The sequence below is a fragment of the Eucyclogobius newberryi genome, unplaced genomic scaffold (genome assembly GCF_026437365.1).
Source record: "Eucyclogobius newberryi isolate DKJ021-1_F unplaced genomic scaffold, fEucNew1.0.hap1 SCAF_8, whole genome shotgun sequence".
In the NCBI taxonomy this organism is placed as follows: Eukaryota; Metazoa; Chordata; class Actinopteri; order Gobiiformes; family Gobiidae; genus Eucyclogobius; species Eucyclogobius newberryi.
The window spans coordinates 7,066,037-7,084,309 of NW_027316500.1; the positions used below are offsets into that span (position 1 = coordinate 7,066,037).

At 42.5% G+C, this 18,273-nt stretch overlaps 1 protein-coding gene across 1 annotated transcript in view; it reads left to right on the forward strand.

The window, feature by feature from the left end:
- Nucleotides 1-7,741: 7,741 nt before the first annotated feature.
- Nucleotides 7,742-18,273, forward strand: part of plpp4 (phospholipid phosphatase 4) — a 96,413-nt gene continuing 85,881 nt past the window's right edge. Inside the window, exon 1 of the mRNA XM_072436837.1 lies at nt 7,742-8,200. Coding sequence (XP_072292938.1) covers nt 8,115-8,200 — 86 coding nt within the window. The 5' untranslated portion in view covers nt 7,742-8,114. The remainder of the gene's footprint in view (nt 8,201-18,273) is intronic.

Here is an 18,273-nt window from a genome sequence, read left to right on the forward strand (position 1 = left end):
CTCATGGCTCTTTCTTTTTCTGCTATTGTTCTTAATGAAGAGCTGGCTCAGACTGCAGGCATATCACCAAATACTCCTCCGGATAAAACGGGGAATGTTCAAACCTGCGGCTCCATGGATAGTCTCTACTCATTAATCTTAGTCAGATCCAGCTAATGGGACGTCTTGTCAAGCCGTGAGGATGCACGCAAGTTTTTAAATTGCCATCTAGAGTCAGCTTCCCGCCCGTCAAACTTGTGACCTAGAAACTCAGTGGAAAGTTTTTTTTAGGTCATGCATTTTTCTGTTATTTCATTGCGGTGGTCACACATACTTCCACTTCCATAATATGAATTTTGAACAGATGGTAGTAGAGGAGAGGAGCTACATACATAGGAGCTACATACATACTTAGTCATACACACATACTTAGTTATACTTTGAGGTCTGTATGCTTGGGTGACTTTTGTAGGTTCTAAAGTGCTGTATTTGCACATACTCTCTCACCTCCATAATATGAATTCTGAACAGTTGGCAGCAGAGGAGAGGAGCTACATACAGTCTTCGTTATACTTTTAGGTCCACATGCTGGAATAACTTTTGCAGGTTTTAAAGTTGCTGTTTTTGCTGTAAACAAATTCCACAGTTTTTGGAAATGTTTGTTCTATCTATAGTTAACTTTACTTTAAACTCCAGAGCTTTTGAGACAGGAAAGTTCTGAAATCTTTTGGCAAATTGTGGGAGCCTTTGTTAGAAGCGTAGCACGATTGTATCACGTCTTGTAGGCTAATTAGACATTTTTCTCAGACATTAGGTGACGCTTAAGCCCCCTTCTGTCAGGCACCTCCTCAAGGACTGCGTCACAGATGTGGGATAAGGTGTATTCGCTAATCCAGGTTGAAAGTTCTCTGACTCAGCAATGGTACTTGCACAGATAAGCCTGGTGTTATTCCAGTCCATGACCGTTTTATTTGCAATTCAATTTCAGTTTGAAATTGCCCAAAATCACAACAACACTTGCCTCGACTGGCGACAATGAAACAGTCATTGATCAATAGAGAAGGAGAGTAAACAATGTTCACAGGAATATAGAAAACGGATAACTGTCCCAGCAGCCCTTTAGACTCTCCTACTTGAGGAATAACTACGGATATATTTATCTCTATGTAAGTCAGGCTTGTGGAGTGGTTATCTTTGTCACAGTAAGAATGCATGCTTTATTTATTCAACAATAGAAACAACTGTAACTAATTAACCGCAAGATGAATAAGTGTAATCTCATATGTTGGAACATTCACGGCAAAGCAGTAATATACATAATATCTTCATGTAGACACGCAGTGGTGGACCTTCCACAAGAGCAGTTATGTAAGGGCCTTTGATCCAGGCTTTTTGATGGCCCAGGTCCTTGTGATATGGGTCTGCTACATTAATAACAATTATGTCACCAAAAGGCTAATTAAGCCAAACATAATATGTCCCTTTTAAATAAAATCAAAATCTTCCTGAATTATGCATTAATGTTATGTATTCCATATATTAGTAACCAACAAAACGGTATTTAGTAATTCCATAAGCTATCCATGAGTCGCTTTGGACAGTGGAAACACTGAACTTTGGTGCAGTTTTAATCCATCTCTTGAGTTCTACTACCTTTCTAGAGAGCAGGTATTGAAGGGAGAACCAGTTTTAATGATCATCAAATATTCATGCGCCTCTATAAAGTATGGCTTTGTGACCCTCAGGTCCACACTGCTGCTGTTCCATTACTGTTTGTTTTTGGGCCCACAGGAGACAGGTCCATGGCTGGATTATTGAGCCCTCCAGGGACTATCCAGACCCAGCCCTCGTCTGCCTCTCTGAAGTGTAATATCATGTGTCAGCACCAGTGTTCAGCCACATGCCAGCACAGATGGATTAGTTCCTCCTCACAACCCACAACCCTCTAGTGACAATAGTGGAAATCCTAACCACAATGCACCATTCACGCGCCAACAAAATGTGAATAACAAGAGAGACACATTTGTGTATGTATCGACTGCTTGTAATGTACGGTCATGGAAGAAGTCTGTATAGGCCAGTAAAAGGACAAAGTTTAAACCCTCTTTCCATAGGTTGATATTGGTCTGAAAGTGTTTCTAAAGTGCATCACATACAGTTAAGATACCTTAAAATGCAGCATAGAGACGTGTTTCCTGTTTAATTTAGATTTTCTGATGTCTCACCTCATACCTACGAACTTATGAATCACTAAAATCTTTTTAAAAGTGTCTGAGATCGGCATTATGATTAAAAATGTGTAATTCATAGCTCATACTAGTCTACTATTTCTGATAACGTACTCAGTCTGGAACATTTAGTCTCATACATATATGCATTTTAGTGCAATGCATTTTGCAATATAATCACATACATACTTAACACATTGATTCTGTAATAATCAGTGACTGCAATGGTATGCTTGTGGAAATCTACAGCAGAAAAATTATTTTCTTCTCTGGCTAACTTTGGAGCTGAAGTATTGTTCTGCTTATATATTTGACCTTGTTTGGAAGAGTTTGTGTGTTGGCGTAAGAACAGTGAGCCAGAGAGGTTATGGCGGCCAAAACTTCTTCTTCTACAGCCCTAGGCCAGTGACTCCAGAAGTCATGAGCACCAAATTAGATGGATTAATTAAACTCCAGAGCTGGATTAACAAATAATATTTATATTGTTCCTCTCCTTGAACCCACACCTTAACGTGGTGGAGGGGTTTGAGTGCCCGAATGATCCCGGGAGCTATGTTGTCGGGGGCTTCATGCTCCTGGTAGGGTCTCCCAAGGCAAACAGGTCCTAGGTGACGGGTCAGACAAAGATCGGTTCAGAAGCCTCTTATGACGACGACACGAACAAGGCCGTTTACGTCGCCCGGATCGGCGTCACCGGGGCCCCATCCTGGAGCCAGGCCTGGGATGGGTGCTCCATGGCGAGCGCCTGGTGGCCGGGTCTTACCCCACAGGGCCCGGCCGGGCACAGCCCGAAAGAGCGACGTGGGGCCGCCCTCCCGTGGGCCCACCACCCGCAGGAGGATCCATAAGGGGCCGGTGCAGAGAGATCTGGGCGGCAGTCGACGGCAGGGGCCTCGGCGACCAGATCTCCGGACACAGAGACTAACTCTGGGGACATGGAATGTCACCTCGCTGGGGGGGAAAGAGCCTGAGCTTGTGCGGGAGGTTGAGCGATACCGACTAGATATAGTCGGCCTCACCTCCACGCACAGTTTTGGCTCTGGAACCCATCTCCTCGAGAGGGGCTGGACGCTCCACTTCTCTGGTGTTGCCCGCGGGGAGAGGCGGCGGGCTGGTGTGGGCTTGCTGATAGCCCCTCAGCTCAGCCGCCACGTGTTGGAGTTTACCCCGGTGAACGAGAGGGTCGCGTCCCTCCGCCTTCGGGTGGGGGACAGGTCTCTCACTGTTGTGGCGGCCTACGGCCCGAACAGCAGTGCAGAGTACCCGGCCTTCTTGGAGTCCTTGGGAGGGGTACTGGACAGTGCACCGACCGGGGACTCCGTTGTTCTACTGGGGGACTTCAACGCCCACGTGGGCAATGACAGTGACACCTGGAGAGGGGTGATCGGGAAGAACGGCTTCCCCGATCTGAACCCGAGCGGTGTTCAGTTATTGGACTTCTGTGCTAGCCACGGATTGTCCATAACGAACACCATGTTCAAGCACAAGGGTGTCCATCAGTGCACATGGCACCAGGACACCCTAGTCAATGATCGACTTTGTTGTTGTGTCATCAGACCTCCGGCCGCGTGTCTTGGACACTCGGGTGAAGAGAGGGGCAGAGTTGTCAACCGATCACCACCTGGTGGTGAGTTGGATCCGCTGGCGGAGGAGGAAGCCGGACAGACTTGGCAGACCCAAGCGCATTGTGAGGGTCTGTTGGGAACGTCTAGTGGAGCCCTCTGTCAGTAGGGTATTCAACTCGCACCTCCGGGAGAGCTTCTCCCATGTCCCGGGGGAGGCTGGGGACATTGAGTCCGAGTGGACCATGTTCTCCGCCTCCATTGTTGATGCGGCTGCTCGGAGCTGTGGTCGCAAGGTCTCCGGTGCCTGTCATGGCGGCAACCCCCGAACCCGGTGGTGGACACCGAAAGTAAGGGATGCCGTCAGACTGAAGAAGGAGGCCTATCAGGCCACTCTGGCTTGTAGGTCTCCGGAGGTCATCGACGGGTATCGGCAGGCCAAGCGAGCCGCGGCTCGTGCTGTCGCAGAGGCAAAAACCCGGGCCTGGGAGGAGTTCGGGGAGGCCATGGAGGAGGACTATCGGTCGGCACCAAAGAAATTCTGGCAAACCGTCCGGCGCCTCAGGAGGGGGAAGCAGTGTCTCACCAACACCGTTTACGGTGCGGGTGGAGGCCTGCTGACCTCGACTGGGGATGTCGTCGGACGGTGGAAGGAATACTTTGAGGATCTCCTTAATCCCTCAGTCACGTCTTCCGAAGAGGAAGTAGAGACCGGGGACTCGGAGGCTGGCTCATCCATCACCCAAGCTGAAGTCACTGAGGTTGTTCGCAAACTCCTCGGTGGCAGGGCTCCGGGGGTGGATGAGATCCGCCCTGAGTACCTAAAGTATCTGGATGTTGTAGGACTGTCTTGGTTGACACGTCTCTGCAACATCGCGTGGCGTTCGGGGACCGTGCCTCTGGACTGGCAGACCGGGGTGGTGGTCCCTCTGTTCAAGAAGGGGGACCGGAGGGTGTGTTCCAACTACAGAGGGATCACACTCCTCAGCCTCCCGGGTAAGGTCTATTCCAAGGTACTGGAGAGGAGAATCCGACCGATAGTTGAACCTGGGATTCAGGAGGAGCAGAGTGGTTTTCATCCCGGTCGTGGAACACTGGACCAGCTCTATACCCTCCATCGGGTGCTCGAGGGTTCATGGGAGTTTGCCCAACCACTCCACATGTGCTTTGTGGATCTGGAGAAGGCTTTCGACCGTATCCCTCGGGGTGTCCTTTGGGGGGTGCTCCGGGAGTACGGGGTCCGGGGCCCTTTGCTCAGGGCTGTCCGGTCCCTGTATGACCGGAGCAGGAGCTGTGTTCGCATTGCCGGCAGTAAGTCAGACCTGTTCCCAGTGCATGTTGGACTCCGCCAGGGCTGCCCTGTGTCACCGGTTCTGTTCATAATTTTTATGGACAGAATTTCTAGGCGCAGTCAGGGGTCGGAGGGTGTCCGGTTTGGGGACCACAGGATCTCATCTCTGCTGTTTGCAGACGATGTTGTCCTTATGGCTCCATCAAACCCGGACCTGCAACATGCACTGGGACGGTTTACAGCCGAGTGTGAAGCAGCTGGGATGAGAATCAGCACCTCCAAATACGAGGCCATGGTTCTCGACCGGAAAAAGGTGGCTTGCCCTCTCCAGGTGGGTGGGGTGTCCTGCCCCAAGTGGAGGAGTTCAAGTATCTCGGGGTCTTGTTCACGAGTGAGGGAAGGATGGAGCGTGAGATCGACAGGCGGATCGGTGCAGCGGCTGCAGTGATGCAGTCGCTGCATCGGACCGTTGTGGTAAAGAGGGAGCTGAGCCGAAAGGCAAAGCTCTCGATTTACCGGTCGGTCTACGTTCCTACCCTCACCTATGGTCATGAGCTTTGGGTAGTGACCGAAAGAACAAGATCGCGGATACAAGCGGTCGAAATGAGTTTCCTCCGCCGTGTGGCTGGGCACTCCCTTAGAGATAAGGTGAGGAGCTCGGCCACACGGGGGGAGCTCGGAGTAGAGCCGCTGCTCCTCCACGTTGAGAGGAGCCAGCTGAGGTGGCTCGGGCATCTGTTCCGGACTATGTCTCTCGGCTGGCCTGGGAACGCCTCGGGATCCCCCCGGAGGAGTTGGAGGAAGTGTCTGGGGAGAAGGAAGTCTGGGAGTCCCTGCTCAGACTGCTGCCCCCGCGACCCAGCCCCAGATAAAGCGGCAGAAGATGGATGGATGGATGGATTTATATTGTTATACTATCTTACAATATTGCTATTGTTACTGGTTTCTCTGTAGCTATACTCCAATGCCTCAAACTAATGACGTCATAAAAAGCATTGACCCTGCTACCATTGCTAGCTATATTACAGGTCTATTTACATTTACTATTACTTTTGCCTATATTTACAGGTAATTGGTACATTTGATTGATTGATTTTTTATCTTGTATTTAACCAGGAAAGTCCCATTAAGTTTGGAATATTTTCAAGGTAATTGGCTAAAACCACACGAAAGCAGACTTTTCAAAAAGTTTATAGCAGAATATTATCCATGAGTTGTAATGTGATGATAAACTAGGACATGTGCCAAAGTGATTACAATTTAAAAACGAGATATTATAAAAGAATAAAGACCTAAAAATGTAACACACAACACGAAACTGAAATCCAAGGATAGCTTTGCAAATAAGCCAATGATTTGCTTTATTTAATCTGGTTAAATTTCCAGATTTTAAAAATGAATACAAATGTGGTCATCAAATGTCCAGTGTCCGTGTGTTTTGATGTGTGCGCCTCGTCTTCATCAGATACTGTATGCTTCCAGTGGCTTCCCTGTGGTACTTGGCTTTTCACACCGGCACAAACAGAGCAAGGTCATGTACTTCACAACGAAAACCCAGTGTCAGACATGTCTCCTCGGACCCTCCTCTATAGACCTGAGTGCTGAAGGGGCAGCCTCTCACCGCTGACAGCAGAGGGCTTAATAACCCGCACCAAACAGCCACATCGGCCCTGAGACGTCCTGTCAACACTGGGGAAGGTATGCAGCCCGAGGTATCTCTGATGAAGACACATATCTGCACTCAAACAGGACACAAGTCTCTGCAGTGACAAGAGCAATGGTTCTGTCAGACTCTAACAAGACAAGCACACTCCCTGTTGACTCTGCCTCTGTTCTGTGGAAATAATGCAATATGTTGTAACTCCCAGAGACACCCTAGACACATTGAGATGAGTGTAACGTGCATCAATTTATTAGTAACACAATATATATTTTTATTGCGTATAGTACTGTTTTTGACTTCTTCTTTTTTTAGCATATTTTAGTCCTAGATTAGTTCTGTTTCAGACGTCTTAGTGATACAGGGTGTAAAAAATAAATAAAAATGAGAACCTCTGTTTTGATGCAAAAGTTGTCAAGTTTTATTTGATTATGGTATCAATATAGCTGTTTAGTAAAAATATAATGTCTTTAAAACCCATTTCTGCTTCTGACAGCATTGACAAGGCATACAATATCATTCCACATTAAGCCATACAACGTACCGGATGCTGACTTGATAAACACGTCACAAACAAAAGTTGTAATGTCGGTCTCGGTGAGGCATATAATCTGCACAATTAGCAGTTCTAGCATCAGACACATCAGGGCCACACCCTTTTAATTTAGTTTTGGCATTATTAAAGAGGCAATCATGGCATTGAGCGAATCAAATAAAGACTGATTTATTTTTTTTACAAGTTATGACTCTTCCAAAATCGATGGATTGTCAATCATAAAGTGCATACCAAATTCTTTACATTTATTAGTCAAGCATTGTACCACAAAGTCTTAAACACACGTTATCCTTATTTTTGTCTTGGAACGGGAGAATGAGGAACAATACAATTAGCGTTATAGAATGTATTTCCTGCGCTCGTTGGTCACGTGACTGTGCAAAGTGAAACCTCAGAGAGAGGGAGGGGGCGGGGAGAGAGAGGGGGGGCTTCATAAGCGCGCGGTGAAGCTCGAAGTCTTTGCCTTTACTTTGCTCTTTTGCATCACACTTTCTCCCGCTGCTCAGACCTCGAATGTGTGTCTTTTCCTCTCTCTTTCTTTGCCATACTTTGCTGAAAGACATCGGACAAGTGGATGAAGGAGACTTTCAGGGGGCAGAACCGCAGCTGACAGAGTTGCAATATAAAGCAAAGAACCCGCGGGGATCGGATCAGACGGAGAGGTTGAGCTGACCGCGGAGACGAGAAGACGCTTAAGGTGACAGAGACGCGATGGAGGCGCACGGCTTTTTGTGAATGAAGGAGCCTCTCCTCCTGCCGCTGCTGTAGTGGATTATAAAGTGAACAGTCTGAAGTGATTTACAACCGAAACGCTGCTGTGACGGATTATCTGGGAATCATGAACGCGCCACCGGATCGTAGGAAAAATGTGCGGCAACTCGCTCTGGAGATTGGCATCCGAGTTCTGCTGTTTGGAGTTTTTGTGTAAGTCCAGATACTTTACTTCCTAATTTTCTCAGACTATTTTAACACATGAATAAATGCCCTTAATGTATTCGCTTCTTTACTTAGCCATGTGCGCGTTTTATAGTGACTGCACGTTGCTCTTTTGCCGCGGAGTGGTGCTAGGTGAGCAGGTTGCAGTACGCGCCTTCAGTTCAGCACCAAGGACAGCTCTGCGTTAACAGGATACGCTTCAGTGAGCACGGTTCAGCACCACGGACAGCGCTAACAGGTTGCATCAGGATCAGACACAATTCACAGCGTTTAGCCCTGCGGCGGATCTAAAGGGCTTAGGCTCACACAACGGGAAAACCCCTCAACGTAATCTACTGTAAATGCCCAGTCACACTTTGTAAACAGGTTGTAGGCACACATAGCAAGATGTCATAAAATGTAAAGATAAGATTAAATAATAAAACCTTTATTTCAGTTTTGCTATGCACAGTTCAAAAACAGCAAGGGGTATAGAGACATGGACTCAAAGATCAAGATAAGTAATTGTAAAAATTGACTCAAATTTAACACAGACTGTGCAGTTGGATAAAAATATAAGGCTACACCAGGCTATGACTATGGTTACAGTGCGGCATGGACAGAATACAAAGATCTGCAAGCTCTTGGGAAACAGATTCAGTAATGGTCACTTCCTCAAATACGTTAAACCAACACAGAAAGCATTTGAAAGTGATATAGTTCAAAATAAATTGCCGGGCAGGATTTTATGGTAGAACTTGCTGCTAAAATGCTAATGTTTGTACCTTAGTGTTAACATCGCTACATACATTATCCATACAAAACTAAACAAAAACTATAGTTCAAAGTGCCTTCTGTGTCAGCGCATATGTATTAAGGTGAATTTATTTTCTTCTCAATAACTTAAAAAAGTGAAGACGTTATTCTATACATCGATTGTTGTCAGTTGAAATTACTTTATGCCCTGAGATGAATATGGCAGTTTTTGAATCATGTCTGAAAAATATTGAGGGTTCCATGGGTTATATTTGCCCCCTCCATCTGAAATGATGACATCATATGTGAGAATTTCATGAATGCAACCAACTAGCTATTATTCAGTACCTGATATTGTTACATTAGCATGCTTTTAGTTTGAACATCCGCCATAGCTCCTTGTATTTCGGCTCACTATGGGACTTAATGTATAGGTTATTGTATTGTAATCGTGTATCACTCTTCAGGATTCATCAGTAGAAGGATATGATGGATTGACAATTTCAGTATTCTTTTCTCGCGCTCCGACTGTAACCATAATTTGATTCCAATAGTTGATGTACCATTGTAAAGCCATCGTAAAACATATACTCCTGGAATAGATTAGAAAACATTCAAACTGAATTACACAAGAATTAGCCAGACCACAGAGAGCACTTTGTTAAGAAGTAGCATCCTGGATCAGATTCCATTCACAGCCCCTAACCTTGCAGCTCTGTGTACTTGGTTTGCTCTGGGAATTCCTCTTTTAAATGTATTGTGATTGTGATTAAACGTAGCTCAGGGAATCTGCTCACACAGTGTAAGCGGGTTAAGCTCAACACAACGAACAAATTATTTATTGTGTGTGTGTCCTGCACAAGATAAGTCTGGTTTGCATCACTATTGTGTCATGTATTGATTTTCTGTTCAGTGCCATATGAAAAAGAGCCCCCAGGTCTTGCTTTTGTGAAATGACTCACCTTTGCAACATCCCCCTTGAAATCGCTCCCTGCCTGGAAGGGGCTCGGACTATAGATGGTGAAGACCGGTTCGATGATTTTATTGGAGTGTTTCTGCCTCTGTCAATTGTCATGGTAAATACAAAGTGCTGCGTTTACAATATAAACTCAAAGGGTGTATACATAAAACAAAATCACAAGAATAAGGTCAGGTACCTGAACTTTACAAACAACCTTAAGAGGATTTAAAAATATATATTTGTTAAATAATAAATCATGTATGAAATATGTCATGGCTTTCAGAGTGATTTTGTACACTGAGGCATCGTATTCATTATTTACAGAGACTAGAAATAGTTGTACTGTACATGTAGACATAACAGTTTTGATACTAAGGAGTGTTAGCTTTAAAGTACTAATATCACAGTATTCACTTATGTTTGCAGTACAATGCATAACATTGTGTGTGACCAAAGTCTAATTTCAAGTTAGAACACAAGCAGTTGGATAATTAGAGTAAAAAGTCCCAAATTATAGTCAAGTGATGTTTTGAAGAAAAAAACTATTTCTTCTAATTATACGCCACACCAAGCTTTATTTAGACTTGTATTTTCTCTTCCTCACTAGTTTTTCATAGTTTGTGTTTCTGTAGCTTCTTTCAAGTGCTGCTCTTCACAATCAAAACTGATTAAAAAAAAAAATACATCAAAGCTTGTTCTCTTTTTAGGCTTGTCAAATCCTGTCGCATTCTTTTTAATGAGCTTGATTGTCTCTTCACCATTGTATCTTTACCAGTGCTCTTCTGCATACTCTGCTCTGTGTTCCATACAGTAGTTAGTTGTTTCTCCTTTGTCCTCCGTGTCAGACATTGTTAATGAACCTTTCCAGCCCAGAAAAGCGAACCTGAGATTTTATCAGGCAGAGGAAATTGGCCTCTCCTAGATTCATTTAAGAAGGTACACATGAATAAAGTGCCACGTCAGACAGAAAGTGTAAAGCAGTTCTCTTTGGTTGTTATGAGGATGGTAAGAGCTTTGAATGAGTGTCAGCAGAAGCTTGTTAAAGGTTATAGAGATAAAGTTGCCAGAAGGAGATGTTTTGGACAAGTTGCCAAAAATAGAAGGGTGCCGAAGCTGTTGCAGAAGGCCTATGGGGAGAAAAGCAATGTATTAATGTTGTAACAGAGGACATGAAGTTGGTGTGTGAGGAGAGGATGCAGATTATGGAGTTTGAGAGAAAAGTACTGCAAATATTTGGCTGCAAGATTCATTAAAATAGAATCTAGGGCTGCATTCACACTTGTCTGAACTCTGATGTAGTCCTGGTTTGGTTCTCTTGGCTCTTGTTCCGTACCACTTTTGTCTTGGTTAAGTTCAGGGTTCAACAACTCTAACCCCGTACTTTACTTTTAAACCTCCACAGACATTTCACACATTAGAAGTTCAGATTTCAGTCTTTTAATCAATTTGATTAACTTGGTAAAGCATAACAACGTATTAACACAACCCACACAATCCGACAACAAAAAAGCATGCTTTTATTTCTCTATTCAGAAAACCTAATAGTGTGTGTTACATCCAAAGTTGTATGTGCTAACTTGTTGCTAACATCTTGCCAACTGGCCTTTTGAAGATGTTTTACCTCTGGCTTTTTATAAATTATTGCCCGATAAACATGCAAGCTTATTTTTCATATGATATGCTCAAAAGAAGTTGCTTTCCCAGAGCTCTCATTCCCTTCTTTCAATGGTTGGGAGCAGGTTAATTGTCAGTCCTTTTCTCTCAGAAGGTTTCTCTTCACATCATCATTAATACATATCAAACAGGCACGGACTCAGGTGTCATGGCCAGTGCGCAGTTTGATGCTCTGCCCGCCTGAACACGGCTGAAACCTTTGCTTTTGAGCCAAGGCGTGAGGCAAACATTTCACACATCATCATCATCATCATCATCATCATCATCATCATCATCAGCGGTGACCAGCCAAAACACCCCTAAGCTTCAACATCTCTCATAGGCTTGTGCTGATGAGAGTATTTACCCCAGAACATGAAAACACCCTGCTTATATCTGCGTCTTTGTTGCAAAAAAAGAATAAAAACAAAACCAAATATGCCATGATTGTATTCAAAACAAAACACAGAAATGGAAACAAAACAGTATAAAAATAAATGAGTAAATGTTCTAAGGTTCTAAGGTCCCATTTGGAGCAATGTTGGAAAAACGTATCCATCTTTTGGTTCACCGCAAAAGTGTTTCTTCAAAAAACTTTCTTCATTTTCTTCTTTGTCGTTATTATAGCCCATTCCTGAACAGTTGGTCCATTCAGCCTCATCCAATCGCTTTCTTTGCTGCCAATAGGAGACACCAAACATATCCATCTACAGAGTTTAATGTACCAGATTCATAGTTTTAAAGTTCAGTGAGATGTTATTGCAGAAAATCATTTGTAGTGCTTTATTGATCTCAGTTCAATATGTCTGTTCAGTCCCAAAACACATGATTGATTGAGCCACCTGGACACAGTTTCTTCAGCTGCTGCCGGTAGTGCACTTTTCCAACAGAATTACTTCCAAACATGAGATTTTTATAAATAATAATCACTATATTACTTATATTGTTTAGCTAATAACATCCAAACAAAAACTGAACACAGTATGATATTGTGCTATAAGGTAATTTGTCTGGACAGCCAAACAAACTACCGTGCACACTTTTCCTCTACTTAAAGAGATGGTATTATGCAAAACTTATGGTGGCTTTCTGCCATGTTACAACTTTATCCTTTCATCAAAAACAAGTCTGAAGGGTTTTTTAAACAATTGAGTAATCTTAGATCTCTCCTGGGCACTATTTGAAAAACTACCGGTATTCCAATCCTCTTTATGAACCGTGTTTGGCTTTTGTACAGGTCACACCCCACAAGCTCAAGCTCCAGTTCCATAGAACTATAATAAGTTCTTGATCCATGTCCAGCTCTCACTAGGCCCCTCCTTTCAGGTATTCTGCTCCCCCTCCCCTCACAGGACAGAGCAGCAGATAGCAACAGTGGTGCAGCATAATTATTAATTATTTATTTCTGCTACTTTTCTTTTTGGCTTTTTATTGAAAATGCGCCCAGACAGAAAGTGTATTTGGACAACCAGAAGACATACTTTTTTCACTCTTCCCAGGGAGAGGCAACTCGGGGGAACATAGCTAGAGTTTGTTTCAGTGACAGGCTCCCAATGGAGAAAGTGTGCTCTGTGTGTTTACACCTGGGGTATCAATCTTGCAGCCCGCGGGCCGCATCCAGCGCCTCAGACGTTTAACTTTAAAAAAAAAAAGATTTATATTTATCAATTTCCGATAGCAGTCCTTTGCTGCTGCTGCTGCTGCCCCTCCCCTGCACTGCTCATGCTGCCATGTGTGCTGAGAAATGACTCCGTACACTTTTACTAAGTTGAGCAGAGGTCTGAGCAGGCAAAGAGATGTGGTTGTGTGGTTTTGGGAAACACATGGAAGAAAGAAAGTTTTGTGGACGTTAGAGCTGTGCTAAAAACAACGCTAATGTGGAGCTAAAAACAAGAAAACAAACTTCTGTGATGCTAGCTACCTGACAGATCAGGAGCTACAGGTAAAACACAGGTCAGAGTGTAATAAAGTATGAACATGACAGAGTAAAGCTGCTGTGAGCTCTGACTGTGTCCACACTAACGTGACTGTGAATACAAACACAATGCACTCATTTGATTCAATACAATTAATAATTAATTTATAATTTGCCACAAAGATAAGCTTAAAATACACAAATAGTAAGCTCATTTTGCGTTTGAGCATTGAACATTTCATATCAGAAATCATCAAATCCATGTTCCTGTTCCTGCTGCTGATGCATGAATATGAGTCTTTCACCTGCTGAAGATTTGTGCAACAGTGTCCACATTTGTGTCCAACTATTACTAGGCTATATAAAGCTATTTATTTCGTACCGTTTTTTATTGTTTTACTTATTACGTTATTTTACTAAAACGCGGTCTCTAAAGAAAGATTCCCTCCCAATAGTATTGAGAAGTCTGTGTGACTGACAGATTTGGCTTTGAGTCATATCACCAGTGGCAAGCTACAGCATGAATGGGAGGGACTTTGTGCAGGTGTCAGGAGGAGGAGAAGAGAATCCGAGCGTCAAAACCGGAACAGAACATTTTTAATATGCTGTTTTTGGTGAATATTGCATTTTCAAACCAACAGAAGATAACATGGTGATCTATGTTATGTATTAACAATAATAGCCTGAAGTGTGATACCCCCCACAGTCTTGAACTGGGTCGCAAAGCACTTAACTCTGTAAATCTGGGGTCAAGAAGTTATATTTGTCATTCTGAACGTAACAAAAATCATTTCAGACTCCAGTCTTCGAGATGTGCGCTACAAATAAACGGCTATGATTGGATCATCCCAAAATTAGACGATTGTCAGATTCGTTATTCGTTTGGTGTCTTGCAATGCAATATCAACGACAGGAGTCAGAAGTGTTGTTCTTCTCATCATTACAGTCTTGCAGTGTCAGAAAATGTGTGCTTGCCTCAGTTTTTTAATATTACACTGACAATAGCTGCAGCCTAATTAGTCTCTTATTTTCATGTTCAAGTGGATACAAATCAAACTTAGTGTTAATTAATGGCAGAACAGACAGGGCGATTTTTAGTCACAGTCTTGTAAGGTGATGCAATGACATAGAGGAGGGGCGGAGGCAGAGGTAATTGTTGAATTGAAGTTGCTGCTCAATGCTTTGGCCCTTACTCCTTGGGGCATTGCTCTGTGTTTTAGTTTCACCTTTTTTTTTTTGCAGGTGAAGTCGTAGATAATTGGGGTCAACAGCGATTACATTTTGGGCTCTCCTCTTGAGGTGTAAAGAACAGTGTTTTCAGCCTCGCAGTGATGCTCAGGGGAGGCAGCGTGTGGGGCGAGGTGTCAAGGAGAAATAAGGCAACGCCAGGTGAATAAATAGCTTCCTTGGATTTTCTTTTGAACTAAACAAGCCTTTCGTTAAAAAAAACACTGATAACTTTATGCCAGCAACAAGGGCAAAATAAAGGATGTGTTAGTTTTTTACCTACTAACTTTTTTGTTTAAACAGAAAATAAATAATTTCAGTCTAATTACCACTGACATTTTCAAATATTTGGATAATTCTGTTCCATGTTTTGTTCATGAGTAATTTTGTTTGGTAATTCATTTTTAAATGGTGAGTAATTGTTTTTCCATAACTCCCTGACTATATGAAATTATTAAGAAAAGGACACATTTCGTCATTTACATTTAAGATCTGCTGGGGAATAAACACAACAGCACTTATACAATTCATGAACTTACTATATTGTTCCGCCTTACATGTTTAGATGATCACACACTGGGCTCTGCATTTCCTGTCACCATGGCAAAGCTCAGTGGTCAACTGAAAGTCGCTACATTGGTTGTCGATCCTTTTCCTTAATATCAAAATCAAGCTTTAAATGTTAGAACGTAAAGTCCTCCCAACCCCATCTTGTTCTGATTTAGAGAAAGATTTAATTGAATTACCTACAATAATTAGTTACTATCTTCAGGTGGAGAATGTCTATATGTTTTATAGAAAAGAAAAACAACAGTGCTTTTCTTCCCAGTATGTGATTAGAAACATCTGTCAGTATCCCTGGGAAATAAAACAGCACCAAGTACATTCACGCTCATGTACTTGTTCAGCTGCCCTGCTCCAGTTCAGACACAAACCACATTTGTTTTCTCTCGGTGGACCTCCTACAAAAGCAGGCCTCCCTTCTGCCCTGTGCAGTACAGTTTAGCGTAGCGTGGTGTCATCCCTGTCCGTCTCGGGAGATGCACCTTATAGAGACAGATAAAGTGAATGATGCAAAGTTAACCTCACTATAAAGCTGCTAATTGAACTCCAGCGCTGTAGCTTGATGAGTTTCTCTCACCTTTGTCTCAGGAGGGAAAGCTAAAGTTCAATCTAAATGGAAATGGATTTTTGACATTTCACACCATGAAAAGGAGGAATCAGAAAGAAGGAATGATATTGTGTGTTCTGTGGGGATAATAGCTGTTGCCTTGTAATCCAGAGCAAGCAGTGCCTCGCTTCTTGGCTGTTTTTTCTTATGTCCTCAGTAAACCCAACTTTCTGATTGAAAAACGTAAATGAAAATCCATTTGATGGAACACACATTTACACTTGTTCTTTATTGCTAAGAGAATTGTTTAATATTTTTATTTTGAGCTACAGCATGCAAGTCATTTCCCAGATGGATCCATAAAGTTTGTCAAAGCCTTTCAAGTCTATAAAAAGAAAAGTGAGAATATTTGAAAAGAAAACATTTGCTTGTCTCCATGAAGTAAAGTAATAAATGTATCTATTTTCATTTTTTAAATTACAAGTGATAATATTGCTCAATAATATCTTTAAAACATGCGTTTTTACTGAGCTGTATTACATCTCTGTAGTTCTTACCTGTAACTTGACCTGGTGGCGTCACCTGCTTGTCTCTATAGAGATAAATTAGTTTAATGCCATACTGTGGAATAGTCCAGGCATAACAATAACATCTCCATGAAAAAAAGTTACATAGATCACCTTTAAAGTAATAATATATACATTTTTTAATAATAAGGATAGTGATTATTATTATATATATATTTTTTACCTCCTTTTATAATATGTTAGTTGGGGATATTAAACAGTCTGAAAACAAAAGAAAACAAAATCTGCCAATTCACATATTTTTTTCATTGCCTGTCATGTCAGTTAGTAGTAGATTTTTGGGAAGATCACTTCAGATTTGACAGATAGTGACCTCAGGCGCTAGTGCTCACACAAAAGCCACTCACAGATAACTCTCTATCAGCAACATCTAAGCATCATTCAGACAAGAGCCCAAATAAGGCTACTACCAGTTAGAATAGTGTGGTTGTTGCTTGTAACTGTGAGTACAATGTTTAAGGTGCATCTTGTGTTTGTATTGTTCTGAAAATGAACACAACCTTAGACAATGCCATGGTTTATTTTACTTTTACTTTTTTTAAAACAAGACAGTAGCAGCGGCTCTGGGAGACAGACCAAAGGGCAAAGTCATGTCACAGCCAGACTTTTGAGACGTTTTGGGGAAGAGCAGAAATGTCAGGCCCCTGGATGATTGTGGCGAAAGAGGATTTTCGACTTGAATGTTTGGGACTGATACTGTACGGGTTTGTGTTATATAGGCTCATAATAATAATAATGTTTTTTTTTTTCTCTTAATCACATTAGGATTCAGAGGTTACCAGAGTGTATACAGGCATTTTAGAAGAGTGTAGACAAAAACATGCTCGGAAAGTGGTAATATATTGTAGTAAATAAGTAATACATTTTGCTTACTTCAAAATACTTTAATTCTCAGACTGTGTAGCTTAACTGTGCAACATTTTTGGTGGAAGGTCCGCCACCCGCTTGTCTTTGTGAAGATGGTATTGCTTTGTCAGAGTGATGATTTCAATCTAGTATTCATGTCCTTACAGGTGTTTGTATGTCTCAAAATACTTAAAAATAAATGAAAACATGCATTCTTACTGTGAACCAGCTCTTTTCTCAACATATTTGACCTGTGAATTATGAGATGGATATATTTAATGCCACAGTGTGGAGCATTCTAGGTCAGTGGTTCTCAATGTTTTCACACAAAGTACCAAGATACTACAGGGTTTCTGCATACCACTAGTTCTAACATGGACTATATGAGGTCTTGAGTAGGGAGAAACCAGAGCTAAAATGAGACCAAACCATTCTAAATAATAATTAACTCTAAAAACATGAATAGATTTGCTGCAAGATAAAACATATACTCAAACTGCAGTGAACTCTGTGTACCACCAGAGGCAGCCTAATACCATCAGTGGTGCACAGAATCACAGGTGGTGGACCCTCCACCAGAAACGTTACATAGTGCACCTCAAATCAATTTCCCCTCAAATCCTTATGAACAGAGAGTTCGGCTTCCTCTGCGGTGGCACAGACACATTGCTCTTTTGACGCCCGCTGTTTTATTGACTCAGTGATTAACAAGATTAGACTCTGCTGCATGTGAATGAAGAATGAATGCGGTGCCATTTGAGCAGCCATTATGTGGAACAGGTAGTTTGTCTCTTGCTGTTTGACAGATGTTCTTCTCTCCATCTCAAAATCATTAGTGGACAGAAAAACATCTTCATCATCTTAGCATTTGTGTTTCAGAGCATGACTTTAGACATTGTGAAGTGGGACCAAACACTAATCCTCTTTTATGTCACCCCAATCGATATCGATACCAAACCCTGAAGCATGCACTATTTATTGAAATAGAAGGACTAACACAGGGGTGAACAATCATATTTTCCACGG